The 14,506-nt window shown below is 37.3% G+C and overlaps 2 protein-coding genes across 4 annotated transcripts; one reads left to right on the forward strand and one right to left on the reverse strand.

Moving 5' to 3' along the window:
• The first annotated feature begins 1,090 nt into the window (after positions 1–1,090).
• Positions 1,091–8,165, forward strand: LOC136256049 (uncharacterized). Its single transcript, XM_066048967.1, has 6 exons — positions 1,091–1,383; positions 3,441–3,836; positions 3,889–6,456; positions 7,288–7,541; positions 7,596–7,737; positions 7,786–8,165. Exons 2-6 carry the CDS (start codon positions 3,441–3,443, stop codon positions 8,053–8,055), a joined length of 3,630 nt encoding a protein of 1,209 aa, XP_065905039.1. The 5' UTR covers positions 1,091–1,383; the 3' UTR covers positions 8,056–8,165.
• A 305-nt stretch (positions 8,166–8,470) lies between these two features.
• Positions 8,471–14,499, reverse strand: LOC136256050 (uncharacterized). Of its 3 annotated transcripts, none has more exons than XM_066048970.1 (6): positions 14,182–14,499; positions 13,447–13,488; positions 11,870–11,908; positions 11,773–11,817; positions 10,830–11,114; positions 8,471–8,940 (listed from the first exon to the last, which is right to left on the reverse strand). In XM_066048970.1, the coding sequence occupies exons 1-6, from the start codon at positions 14,468–14,470 to the stop codon at positions 8,654–8,656; spliced, it is 987 nt and encodes a 328-aa protein (XP_065905042.1). In that variant the 5' UTR covers positions 14,471–14,499; the 3' UTR covers positions 8,471–8,653. The 3 variants fall into 3 exon arrangements, with proteins under 3 accessions (XP_065905042.1, XP_065905041.1, XP_065905040.1); XM_066048969.1 differs by having other exon boundaries at positions 11,870–11,911; XM_066048968.1 differs by having other exon boundaries at positions 11,870–11,923.
• Between the last annotated feature and the right edge of the window lie 7 nt (positions 14,500–14,506).

Consider the following 14,506-nt stretch of genomic DNA (forward strand, 5'->3'; position numbering starts at 1 on the left):
GAATCGTTCATAATTTTATATAGTGGATTGATCACATGCTTCTCATATACTGTTCTTTATTTCTAACACTATTATAATTTATACGTAAAAACAGAGCTGAAATAAAGTGACATGATCACTTCACTATTTTTGACCGGATTTGACGAAACCAGGCTTCCACACACATTTAATTCTTTGACTTTAACTGCTTGTAACTTGATCATTATTGACTGAAAAATTTCACACAATTATGCCATTGGATTGTATAACAGGGGTTGAAAGTGATAGCTTACTCCTACATTAAATTATCGTCCGTTAAAGTCATAAATGTGGAAGCCTGGTTTTGTCAAATCTGGTCACATTTAGTGATAGCTGTTGGGAGTTCACTGTAATTTGCACAATGACTGAATTGACTCGAGGCACTTCTGATACTGTTCTTAGTGTGAGTGTTGCTTTGTAGCCATGTACTTTTAAAAACATTTGCCCAAATGGCCATAGCCGATTGCTGGAGTCCTCAATCAATCAAATTGCTTTACTTGGGTTTAATAGCTAATTTTCTGAGATTTTTGTCTCAGTGTATGCAATAATTTCCGGATGATGGTTCCAAGTACAAATCACAGCATTGAATATTTATTATCTCTGCATTGGGAATTTTTGCATCACTGCTGGTGACACTTCTTCTTGAGTCAATCTTGAAAGTGTATATAGCACTTTAGAACAAGTTCGGATCTTTCTACTCTCAGCTGTAGCTAGTCTATAGGACTTGTACATCTCAAGCAAACAGCAATCTATCTATTGACCATTAGTAGGCTCGCTCGACTGCTTTAGTAGCTTCATAGATCCTCCAGTCCAAGCTCCAGTCCACAGGGGTGGAAGATCTCGCGGTGCTCTGCAGGTGATATGATTGCATACGATTACAACATCTACAACGTACAAGTGCTTTAAGAGCCTTTATTTCTGCCATAGATACTGTACTATATATGTTTCTCCCTAGCCTAGCGCGGCCGCCCCTTCACTTGAAGGAAGAGGCGGCCGCCCCTTTTCTACAAAATAAGGGGCGGCCGCGCCAGACTAATCTCGCATTGCATCATACTGCGATAATACTACGTACCCTATTATAATATCTATGATTGTATCCAGATCTATGCGTGCATCCAGATCTATGCGGTTGCCGGTGATACGCTCGATGTGATACCCTGTAGCGAAGTGTGTCCGTTGACGGTCTGACTTGAATCCTGTGCTTACAGACCTCACGTGAATTTTAACCAAGTCTAAGCACCAGTTACACCACGAATCCGGAATCTCGCACACGTAGTCATATGTCCAACAACTAGCTTCGTATTTGGGCCGAGATTTGGGCCGTGGAGTACCAAACTGGTAATGTCACCTTCACGTAGTTGAAAGGTATAGTAATAATGTCACTGTATGTGTAGTCTATATAAAGCTGTGCTAGGCTGTGTTTGTGATGTGCCGGTCGGCGGTTGCCAGGTATTGTCCGGCTGGCGTGTTAAGTTACCTCACCAGCAACCATTAATTATATACTGACAAGCTCTAAAAGTCCTAGGATCTGCTTTAATACCATACTACTGCAGCAGTATAGTTGGCATTCTCTGCTAGAATAAAAAATTGGCAGTCGCTACCAAGCATATGAAATGCCATGGAAGTGCCGGTTTGTGCAAGCACCAATGTGCAAGTACCACTTAACAACAACTGCATGGGCATGCAATTTGAAATCAGTATCAGGTAGTTTCTATATTATGTGCTCTTGTCAGTACTTCCAAGTGACTAAACTCATGTGCATGTGCTAGCCATATGCAGTTGTCGAATGGTGCCAGTAGCTAGTATCTAAATACCGCAAGTTGTAGTTTCAATGCTCATTGGCTCCTGGTAGTGCAAAGTGCTATACTGGTGTTGTAAAAGTTCCACAGAATTAATGGATCATCTATGTTTGTGTGACCTCTCAGTTGCATGTGGCCTTATTATAGCTATAAAGAAAATTTGTGTAATCATATTATATGTATAATGTATAGGGTTTATAGTAATCAGATAGCCATTCACTCCAGCCTTTAGTAACTACACGATGCATTATACAATTTCTAAAGGTGTCAATTATAATCTATGTATAATTTTAGCCTTCAATCATTGCAGTATGTGATGTATATCTTCTATACTCGATCTGCAGATAGCTGGTTTATGCACTAGAGAAGTACTATCAGTGTAAACACTTGCATGGCTATACAGCTGGATCATGTTTCAATGACTACTTGTCAACATCCCAGCATACTGTAGTTGACTCTTTGAAGTCAATAACACTTAAGACAAGTGGTTATTGAGTGGCTTTATATGATCATCCACTAGCAATAACATCAATCAATCAATCAAATTTATGTCAACAGACAGGGGTTACACAATATCCATATATACACTGATAAATCACTTTGCAAAATTATTACGCATTACCCGCGAAGTAAGTACACGTGAAATAGCAAGGGTAAATAATAGAGGGAGTTGAGTCTTAGGGTAAAAGTTATAGGGGTGATTGGAAGCAATAGTGATTTCTCAAGTGAGTCATATAGCTGTTAAGTCAGAGTAATTTCTCATGTTACAACCAAATGAATATGATGACCATGATAACTTGGAATGCAAGTGGGATTCACAATCCCACACAAACACTATAGGTCATATCCACTTCTCTAATAGTCTCATAACTATAGGCACTTAAGTTATTAAATGACCGTAATTGATAAAATAAAATAATCAATTACACATGCACACATGTTGTCTTACTGACTACTTGTCAAATCTTTGTTAAAAAACAAAACAAAAAAAACATGACAGTTAAGCCGTATAATGCACATCCAGACATTCACTATATACTTATAGCTATATAGGTTCTTTCTTCCCAAATGGCCTCATGCTCAAGTGAACACACAAATAAACATCAGAACTGATTCAGAGAGCCATGCACGTACATACTCATAGCAGCTGTAATGCACATCATATTGCATTGAAACTGTACTTTGTATGTATAGTGCATCTGAAGTAGGCATACTGTATTGTTATGACTTTCTTCCTGTGGATAAAGCTTTAATAACATTCCATTATATTCTGAGAAGGGCTCTGTACATGTACTTCAAGAAATTCAAGTTGTAACTATAGCTTGACTTTTTAAGGAAATTTCACATAGCTAATGCACTTGCTCAATTACTATTTTATGGATTATATGCTTACATTTTATGGAATACCTTTTGAGGTACACAATAATCTGTACATTACAACATCTGACAGTAACACCCCACCAGCACTAAACAATTGTAGGGGTGTATATACTTCCTGTGAAGCTTGAGATGGACTGGTCTCATTGTTACTTCACTTTTGTAACCATTGTACTATGTATATTTAATGCTAGACCAATTTGCTTCCACGTCCATATACTAATCTCTGTACATGTATTATAATAGATGCTGAGATTTTTACAGAAAAGGAGAAACAGTAGATCTACTGCATCAATTGAAAAAGTGACTCATGGTTATTCTGAGATTGACCTTGGAGAAAGTGGAACTCTACCAACGTTGGTGAGAGATGATATTGATTCTGGTTTCAGTGACAAGTTGTCACAGAGCGGTCGATCTTTCAGTTGTGAAGACTTGCTTCTGGTGGGGTCGCTTTCACAAAGCAAAAGGAGATCGAACACTCCACACACAAGCTCTAGCACATCAACTGATCAGACTTCACACACTCCATCTGGATCTATAGATGACCATGACTACTGCGATATTGGACACAAAAACAATCCTCTATCATCTAGTGGTCGACTAAATGCTGGTAATTTGAAGCGTATCAAGGATGCAACTAAGGTAATGTCATTGTTCAAACTATGTTGTATTCATGCACACTTTCTTTCTGCAGCTCTCCAGAAAAACAAGTGATAGTTTTCGCTATCAAAATATCATTGGAAGACGATTCTCTGGAGAATTTGCTCCTATAGATGAGCTTGAATATCAGAAACTAGAAGATGCGTATGAAGAAGCTCTGAAATATGGTGCCGTGGATGTCACCTATGTTCGACTGATGTTAATCGGTCTACCAGAAGCTGGAAAAACAACTACACGATTCTCATTGATGGGTGAAAAAGCACCAAACAATCTGTCAAGAACAAAGTTAGTGGAGCCATGTCAGAAACCAATCCGGAGACAGTTGGCTGTGACTGGTAACCACGGGTGGAGTTACATCAATCATGAGCAAGAAGATGAAGATTTGGCTCTCCTTCTGAATCGTCTCATGAACTGTGGTGAAAACGATGCTGGTATATTGAGAGATTCCTCTAGCATTACGTCAAATTTTGCTCACAATTTTCATCGTCAAAGTGATCCTGAATCATCACTGCCAATAATTGGACCAACAAACAGAAGTGCTTCTTTGTCTCCATTTACTGCTCCTCCACCACTTCCTCCCAAGCAAAATTATCTTACCATGCATAACCCATCACTGAATATGCCATACAAAGCAGATGGAAACAGAAGGGGATCGTCTCATAACACAGAGGAGGGTAATTTGATATCGCCATCAAAAGATAAACTCTTAAGTGTTTCATTACATCAGTCCAACAGCATACATAGCGACACGACAGAAGCTTCTGAAACTTCCTTGTTTGTTACGCAAACAAAACAACACAGTTTGAATACATGTTCCAGCACCCCATGCCTGTTAGATCCACAGCTGCGAATCCGAAGACTGTCAGCTCCACTTGTTAAGTATGCAGATGTATCGAATAACCACACTAGAACACTAGACACACTCCATCGCAAACTCAAACCCAGCAGTATAAAAATACCTGACAGCAACTGGAGTCAGAATCAGTTTTTGCAACAGGGATCAAAATTTAGACAGAAGATAAAACAGAATGTGTTTAACAAGCTTAAAGAGCAAGGTGAAAATGAGTGTCCTCCTGGCTTTGATAATGAAGTCTTGATCAACATTTGGGACTGTGGTGGCCAGTTTGTGTTTAGAGAGATTTTACCAGCTTTCCTTGCACAAAAGGTTGCGTATCTGCTCATCTATGATGCCAGTAAAGATCTTGAAACGGTATACCAGGAACCTGGTACCTATCCTGGTTGTTATGCAGAGGGAAATACATTCCATCACATGCAGAAATGGATGGCCGCTATTCATGCTCATTCCACACTCCTCCTACCTTCAGCTTCGCTTTATCCTCGTATGCTTGTCATTGGCACCCATGGGGATGCTCTCAAGACTGGAGAAGGCTCCTATGAGCTAGCAAAAGAAAAGATCATATCAAAAATCAAGTCTCACTTTAAAGGAAAAAGGTTTGCTGATCTTGTGCTTGCACATTTCATTGTAGACAACACTACTGGTGGTGAAGGCAGTAATGAAGATTCTTCATTTGAGATGATACGATGTCAAGTTGAGGAGTATGCAAAGCAGTCTCTTACCATTAGCACCCCCATAAGCTGGGTGCTCTTTCGAAGAGTGTTTCAAGCTACAATCACAGAAGATGGTATCCCATTTGTCAGCATGTCCGTTGCCAAAGAGATAGCTGCTGAGTGCAAAATCGATGAGGACACCCTCTCCCAGGTTTTGGTGTTTTATCATCAAGTTGGCTTGTTGCTGCACTATGCATCTGTGCCTATTCTAGATGAAGTGGTTATTGCAGATCCTCAGTGGTTGGTAAATTCCCTTTCATTATTATTTTCACTTCACTCCTCTGACCACGAAGAGCTGGCGTCACTTTGGACCCAATTACATGAAAAGGGAGTCTTGGAAAAAGCATTGTATGAAAGCATCTGGAGTGATTGTGGAATAGATCCCCAGGGTCTACTGAATCTGTTAGAGTATTTTCTGCTTGCTGCACCCATTAAACCTGCAGTAAAACAACAGTTTTCTGATTGCGCGTATTTTGTTCCATCTTTGTTAAGTTCCTGGGCATCTGAAGAAGAGGGTTCAAATCTTGAAGAAGCTGTACAGACTGCAGCACCTCTATTCTTAGTATTTAACACTGAGTATGTTCCTCCAGGATTCTTCATTCGTCTTGCTGCAACATTTTCTAGTGTTGATGGTGTTGAGATCATCTTTGACAGTGGTGTCTATCGAAACCGAATCACCTTTTCAATTGGAGAAGCTGATGAACTTACGATTGTTGAAAACCTTGAATCAATCAAGATTACTCTTGCTAGGTACTTTGACTACAAGGACACATCGTGTGAATTTTCACAAGCTTGTCTCAAAGCGAAGCATAATTTGCTAAGTTGCTGTTCAGCTATCACTCAACAATGGATGCCCGCTGTTAAAGCTACTACAGCATTTCAGTGTCAAAAGGTTCAATGCAGAAATAAACCATCACATTACATTCATTTTGACAACACTGTGAAGTCGTGCTTACGATGCTCTTATTCCAAGATCAGAGAAAAACCCTCAGCAATCCAAAAGCTCTGGCTCCAACCTATTAACCCAAATACTGTAAGTGTATAAACCCAAACACTGTGAGTGGAACAAGGGAACAACAAATTTTAATTTAGAATTTAGCAGTGGGCCAATATGCCATTATGAAGTTAGAAAAACTTTATGTTTAATGTGCTAACTACTTAGAATATTAAACCAATTTCATTACAAAGAACAAATAGGTAAACTGAATTCCAAAAGTAAACTATCAATTCACATTGTAGCGTGGCGGTGAAGAACATTGAAAAAATAAATTCATAATTTTATATGATATTAGAAATAAAGGTAAACTCTTATGTAGCCTTGCACTACTCCAGTCAAGACTATAGTTCTAAATAACTAACATTGTACAGGTACTCTTTAGGTGATGGCATATAATAAGCAGAATATTTTAGTCTAATATATGTAAGTGTATGTATATTATATATATATACACACCAGAACTATTTATTTTCCAATTGCAAGTATGTGAAACTCAAGAGGAATAAACAAAAGCCTTTGGTTGCCTTGTTCAAGTGACAATTTACTAATCCAAACTTGAGAATAATTACCAAAGTGAAATAGCAATGCAGTGATCCCTCCATTAATTATCTGAATTGTTGAAGTGACTGTTCTATTAGAGTATTTTGACTATGTGTGTTCTATTAGACTAATTAAACAGGGCTTGTATATAAATGAGTGGGCTTCATCAAATTTCTTATCTAAACACACTCAAGGGTTAATAGAGGGACCACTGTAAATTCTCGTTGTTGGTTGGGTCTGGAATGCATTTGCAATGATAGTATGAGACGTGCGTAGCCTATATATAAATACACAGTAGTAACCATGTATTATATTTGTACCATATAGGCACATGATATGAAGGATGAGGTTGTTACCATGAAACTGCTGTCCAAAGTTGCAACAAAACTTGATGTTCCCAAACTAGAACACCTGGCCTGTCATTTGGGAATCAACTCATATGATGCAATCAAAGCTGACAACCACCACTATTATGAAAGGTCAATGGCAGTGTTGAAAGAATGGTATGACATGGGTAAAGGTGATATCAGTGATTTGCAACAAGCCCTGCAAGAAACAGGACATCACAAAGCTGCCCGACTGTAAGTACTATATTTTAGTATTTGATCAGTAAACCGATCCATTGTTGTATGTAGAATACCCACAAAGTATGAGTACAGTAGTCAACTCCCACTAAGTTTTCATTCTGGTTTTCCTGCTAATGGAATTTCAATGTCCATGCCACCAACAATTCACCTTCCTTGTGGACAACTACCCTTTCGACAGTCTTTTCGCAAGGTACTGTGTATACTTTTATGACACATTGTCTTACATAATTTTTAACAGAAAGCTATCAATACTCCTACAACGAAAGAATTGACATTGTCAAAAATAGTACAGATGTCATCACGTATTAAAGATGAAAGCAAAGTGATTGTTTTAGCAGTTTTGCTGGGTTATTCAGAACAAGAATTTTTTGACATGCAGTGTGATTATCACACAACACGTCTACTAGCTCTTCACATGATCACAGAGTGGTGGAAAAAATCTGATGGCACTTTTAGTGAATTAGCAGAGTTCTTGAAGGCCGTAGGTTTAGGTGACTGCCTTCAATAACACTGTGTGGAATACAAAAATGTGTGTGTGTGTGTGTGTGTGTTTGCTCAATGTACTGTACCATAATAATAAACTGCATATTTTAAAGTAGGAGAATAAAGTGAAAATGAGGACTTTGCATTTTACATTGGTCATGCAATTTCTTTTGCCAAGAATACACGGTGTGTTTTTGCAGTTTACCTACTGGATCCACAAAAGTTGGGTGTGTACAAAATACAAAAAAAAAAAAAAAAAAAAAGCACAAGAAGGAAAAGAAAGATAGTCTTTGGTAATATTAATGTACACTACATTGTAATTTTATCACTTCGTGTTGCACATGTTCTTCATTAATTGTTACAGCCAGATGAAGGTGTTCAAACTACACACTGATACTGACATGCCAACAATACACTCAAGCGTTATTTTTACCACCACCTTGCAATGATTATTCTTCACTTGAAATTACAACCAAGGCAATGTGTTTGTCCTGGGATGTAACTTATAGAATAACACATTGATGTTTTTAACTAAACAACAACTATTCATTTCTGCTGCATAGGTATGAATACACAATTTTAGAAAAAATAAAAGATTACAAAGCAGTATGCTACTTTACAAATCACTTGTTTGGTCCTAATCTATTGTCATACACTGTTTTAGCCAATGCACTTAACTTAGCAGCATCAAGAGCTGATACAACTTTATTCCAAGTCCGGTCAGCAGCAATGTTTTGTTGCCACCAAGATTGTAGCATCTTACGGAAAAATTTACTGCTGTTAGCTGGTGGGATTATGTCCAACTGTGTTTCATCAATCTCTAATTCCAGCCCTAACTCATACCAGTGCTCAGCCATTGGCACTAACACTTCATTAGATAAATCCTTCATTGGGACTTTTTGATTAAGCCCTACAGCAAAGAGAAACTTCACATTAATCAATGATCATCACATGTACGAACTACAACTAGTCTGGATATTAGAAACATTTCAGACACAACAAGAATTTAGTCAACTTTCAACTACCAATATTAGAACATCCAATTACTCTAATAGAACAATCATTACAGCATTCAACTGACTGACAGAACACTCGAGCCAGTCACAAAAATAGTGTGTTATTTGGCCAAGAAAACCCAAAGTGACCACACAACACAGTAAATCAAAATTGAGTGAATTATACAGAACTGCCTCTTACAGCAGAAAAAATGCAACCCAGCTATTCCTAATAAGATACCTGTAAATATCATATGTTCCCCAAAAATTAAGGGCACCCACACCAAAATGCTACTATTAAAATCCATCATACAGAAACACTCTATGCAACCATAAGTACCTTTACATAAGAGTCACTCCCCAGTATTCTGTTGACAGGTTTGAGTCAATTATGTTTGCTACTTTGCTGCTTTAAAGCAATGCTCAAAAATCAAACCTATTACTTATTACAATTATACTTTTAAAATGTTTGAGAACTGACTGCTTCTACTAGAGTATACCAGTATTTCCTGTCTGCTGTATTAAAATAAGTGACTGCTCTAGAGTATCTTGATCTTATTTCTGCGAAGTGTGAATAATTAATAACACATTATTGATAACCCTTGGGGCACCGAGGGTTATCTAGTGTGGTTGTGTTGTTACCACTTTAACTGCTGCGTATTTCATTCATAGGTTAAAAGAAGGTGCCATTAGTGATGAGTTTAACAAATGAAACATGTGGATTGCTCCACAAACACTTTATTAATCCAAAGTTATGGTGATATTTGCTGTTTGTCTTGGCCTTCCTCACTTCTTGATGAACTCTCAATGTACAGAAGTGATAGCAATAAATTCTTTTCAACCATGGTAGTGTAATACATCTAGCGATACTCAGACGAGGGATTGACAAACTCAACAAAACTAGGGACAAGATTTTGAAATCTTATAAAAATTCAAGATTCCATAAGATCGTCAACTAGTCCAGATTTTTTCAGCAATCTACACATTTCAGGCCAGGCTTCTTGCGGGTCCCTATGATTTAGACTAGAAATTTCTTAGCTGTTTAAACTAACAAGCCTTCATGGATCACATGGTCAGTAACCCTACATGGTAAAAATAGAGTGTGCTATAAAAGGCTAGTGCCTAAAGGGACTAAGGTCCACGTGTTGTTCAAAGTGTTGTCACACAAAGTTTAAGTTACTACACTGCTATTCACTGCTGCTTGGTTTGTGAACCAAAGCTATTGTAAGTTGTTCATTAGGTACAAATCGCATTTTTATACCTGGTTTGTGTGCTAATCTAGGTGATACTGTCGTGGCCATGCTATAGAAAATGGGACAAAGCAGCAAAGCCGATCCACATGTTGTCACCTGGCACTAGGGATCTGGAGATAGTACATACAGTACATCCATATGCTTATTCAATTTCCCTGAGGGTTTTGCACAATAGTACTTCATTATAAATGCAGCAATATTGTGTAGTGTGTTCATGTTTCGCTGTCATTTTGTGCATTGTGTATTTTACTTGAAAATATGAAAAAATTGTCCTATTATGCTGGCAAAATGCTTAATACTTTTGCTGTATATCAAACACTTTTAAAACCAGTGATTACAATTGAAAACCATACAATATAGCAGAACACTGCTATCATAAATTAGTGACACACAAGTGATTACTTCTGTCCATTTTCAGACAACATGCATTTAATCCGGAAGGTGCATGTAAAGCAAATTTTGCAAAAAGTTGTCCAGTACATAGTACTGTAGCAACTCAGAATTTTCAGATTAAACAAGTATACAGTAACTTTTCAAAGTAGTGCACGTACCTCTTTCATGGTTATTTTTCAAGTCCTCGTAGAGTTGTTTGTTGAGCCTTGTACGTTTTATTGCCTCTATCAAATCATTCCAAGTTTGTTTCAGTGACTGCTGTTTCCACAACTCAAACACTTTCGACATATTCTCTTCTGGATCATCCTTGTAATCTGCTGATATTGCATCCAATTCATATGACTCCAAGCCAAGTTGCAGTCCAAGTTGTTTCCATTTGTGAACAGCACCTCGACTTAGATCGCCATACACTGAAGCAAAACTTTCTATTTGAATTGATAGTTCTGTGGGTAAGGATAAGCAATAGATCTTAACCTTAGTCACTGACTGCTAAAAGTGAGTGCTCTATTAGAGTACTCTGTTATTCTATTAAACAGAGTTCTGTATGGGCTTCAGTTATAAACAAATCCACTTATCTGAACAGTTTTGAGTAAGTCTAGGAACAAAGGTGTTTGGATAACTGAGGATCTACTGTATTTAATTCTACATGTATTCACTAAGTATAGTACGTTCATGTTGAGCTGAATCCTCAAAAACATTTAATAACTCATGGATGCAATTACACATGATCTTGAAATTTGGCTCATTTGTAGTACTGCTTGATCTGCTAAAAATATTTTGAAATCCTTTTGTTCAAATGTTTGACATAATATTTACAGCCAATCAAAATTTTCACAATACATTTCCTATGGGGAAGCCATATAAGCACAGTGTCCATTACAGCCCTTTCCTGAACTTGTAATGGAGCCAAACCGTACATGTCTGTTGTTGACACCTTTGCTGTTACCAATAATCATCTAGTTGGCTGAAATGTTAACTCTGTTGAGAAAAAATCCACTTTTAATTTTTAGCTGTTTTTCAGGATTCAGCTCAACGTGAACATACTATAGTTTAATCATTAAAACGGCACTAAATGTCAATAGTAAACTTTACACAACATACTTTCCCGAGCCAACTCTCCAACACTCTCTTCAGATTTAGGCACATCTGAAATAACAGATTGTAAGAATGCAGCAAATTTTGTACAGCATATATGTACTTTGTATCCTTGGTTTAGCTGCCTCTCCATTGCTGTCTTCTACTTTAGATGTAATTGAAATATTAATGCAATACAAAATGGTACAAAGAAATTATCATACATAACGTAAAGTCAAGTATGATTACAGTGTACATGGAGATGTGTGTTATTTAACCAAGAAAGCCATCAGTGTGACATTAATTAATATGAAGAGAAAACAGAAAACTTCTTTATGGCTCTGTGGCACCGTTACAGTTAATGTGAAAGTCATGACTGCCACACTTTGTAAGCATAGATACTCCACAATGCAGTATTTTCCAAAAGCGAATCACACCACTGCAAACAGCAAACTAAAATATGTATTGAGCCCTGTCACATCCCTTATCCTACATTTTGTGTACAGAGACTATTCAGCTATCATGAAATAGTTTTGCACTATTATTATTGATTAACCTGTGGATGGATCACATACAGTTGTACAAGCATATTGCTATCATAGGAGTGTCATTTAGAAAGACATCAGAGTATGGGTACAACCAACAACAATAGAACAGTCACTCGAATACAAAATAAGTAAAAAAAGGATGTTTACAGTATATCACACTTACATACTGTAATGCCACCCACTTCCCCCCATCAACCACCACCAATCTACTAATGCCAGTTGATCACTTTTTTCTTACAAAATACACTGTATATAGAAATTCTAGAAGGTTCTAAAAAAGTGAAAATGACTGTTGTACTACTAGAGAACAAAACTACAAGATGTTCTTTGCTATATATGCCTTCAGAAAAGAAAGTAATTGCAAGCAACAATTTTTAATGGTTTTGCAACTCTCAAGACAATAGCTTTAAAATATCATAATTACAGTACGTATTGCAGGGGTTTTAGCAGCTATTCAGATTCAATGCATGGATATTATTTATTGAAATATTTTAAGTGCCACAAAAGATAATAGCTGTATGCGGCCTTGGTAATTAAACATCGTCCTCGGGTCTCTAAATAGTGTAGAAACTGATGTCGACCCATTCTAAGTGATTGTAAAAATTTCCTAGGCTAAGAAACAGTGAGAGAAAGTGGCAAAACTGTGTGATAGCATTGGGATTTATCCTTAAGTGAGTTGATCGTGTCAGTGGCCACTGCACAGGCATGACATTCATAACTATAGATAGTGCCAGTATCAAGTAGTTACTATGCCAGGCTAGAAAGACGCTTGTCTTGTCCAGAAAGTAAGCTATTAATAAGCAAACTGTGAGTGCTAGCATCAAGATTTATCCTTTTGAGTTTGTTGTGGCAGCGCCACACTAACAGTAAGGACATTTTGTTTTTCTTGGCTTTGCCGATTTTCATTTGATGAATGTAGTAAACAACCACAGGCTATACCACAGGTTACTAACTATTTAGTAACCTCAGAGAATATCTCGTAAAATTTTCTAAGTAGAAGAACACCTGGACAACAAATGTGACATTTCCTTAGTCTCCCCAAGCCAGCTAGGTGTTAACAAAACAAACCATTTGGTAATTACAGTACATTTGATTAAATCATCTCCATAAAGAATGTGTAGAAAATACACAAACACAAACTAAACACACATACCTTCTGAGGGATACCCATGACTTTGTTTGACAGAGTGAAATTCTGTAGGAGAAACAAAGTAGTAACAGTTTTACCAAGAGTTTATAGTATGCAAATATTATGAACTCTTGCTTTTTTATCATAAAACAAGTACAAGTTATTTTCCAAGGGGGAAAGTTTCGTGATTTTCCAAGGATTGCCAGCTATCTGTGATCTAGAGTAGCGTGGCAGGCCACTTGTCACCAATTATGCACATCTTGGCTTGTTACAAGTCCATACAAGAAGTAGTTGTTTATTTGGTTGGCACATCAAGGACCTACTTTCAATGATCAAGTACTATTTAAATTAACAGCTTTTTGAACTTCAAGAGTACATTCAAGTGATCAAAACAAGAATGTTTTTTTTTATTTTTTTTTTTTATCAAGTTCCCAGTCACAAGTCACTACCATACTGTATGTACCACTACCAATAGTTACATAGAACCATCTGTGACCAGGATCAAGATTTTTGATCGATGAAAGTGCACCTTGATTTTGCCTAAAGGGTTTTTGAATGCTCGACAATTTAACATATTTTGGTGAATTCTTGTGATCTAGCTTAATGGTCACTTTCTAGGACTTCTTGATTGCTTGATTCAGTGCAAATTTAACCCTTGGCTGCTTGATTCGACTTGATCCTGGTTGCAGATGGTTATAATTTTTTTGACTATTCCTTGTGGCGAGAGTTAATAACTCTTGCTTGTGAGGTACACTGTACCTTTCTGCAACTCCTGAACTACATGGTCCTGTGTTCTTGACCTTTTTAGTACTTCACAAAATTCCTTAAGAAATCCAGGGGGACTCCTTTCGAGTTCATCCACTATGATTCGGACCTTAGCGTTGGTATCGGTTACAAGGAGTCCAAACTGCTGTTTAGCATAATTTCCTACTAGCTTTTGTGAAATGAGGTCATCAATGATATCTTCAGGCTTAACAGTTTTCACTAGATAGTGTCGTTTGTTCTTTAACACTTCTTGTTCTATTTCTTGCAATTTAAGAGGATCCATATCGATATCACTGCCCTAAGTACCGCGCAGGTGCTT

The sequence above is a fragment of the Dysidea avara genome, chromosome 5 (assembly GCF_963678975.1).
Source record: "Dysidea avara chromosome 5, odDysAvar1.4, whole genome shotgun sequence".
Taxonomy (NCBI): domain Eukaryota; kingdom Metazoa; phylum Porifera; class Demospongiae; order Dictyoceratida; family Dysideidae; genus Dysidea; species Dysidea avara.

Coding starts and splice junctions, on each gene's coding strand:
- LOC136256049 (XM_066048967.1), top strand. CDS start 3,441: ATGCTGAGATTTTTACAGAAAAGGAGAAACAGTAGATCTACTGCATCA. Junction 6,457..7,287: donor AACCTATTAACCCAAATACT/GTAAGTGTATAA, acceptor TGTACCATATAG/GCACATGATATGAAGGATGA. Junction 7,738..7,785: donor TTCGACAGTCTTTTCGCAAG/GTACTGTGTATA, acceptor AATTTTTAACAG/AAAGCTATCAATACTCCTAC.
- LOC136256050 (XM_066048968.1), bottom strand. CDS start 14,470: ATGGATCCTCTTAAATTGCAAGAAATAGAACAAGAAGTGTTAAAGAAC. Junction 13,489..14,181: donor AGTTCAGGAGTTGCAGAAAG/GTACAGTGTACC, acceptor TTTCTCCTACAG/AATTTCACTCTGTCAAACAA. Junction 8,941..10,829: donor GAAAAATAACCATGAAAGAG/GTACGTGCACTA, acceptor TCTTTGCTGTAG/GGCTTAATCAAAAAGTCCCA.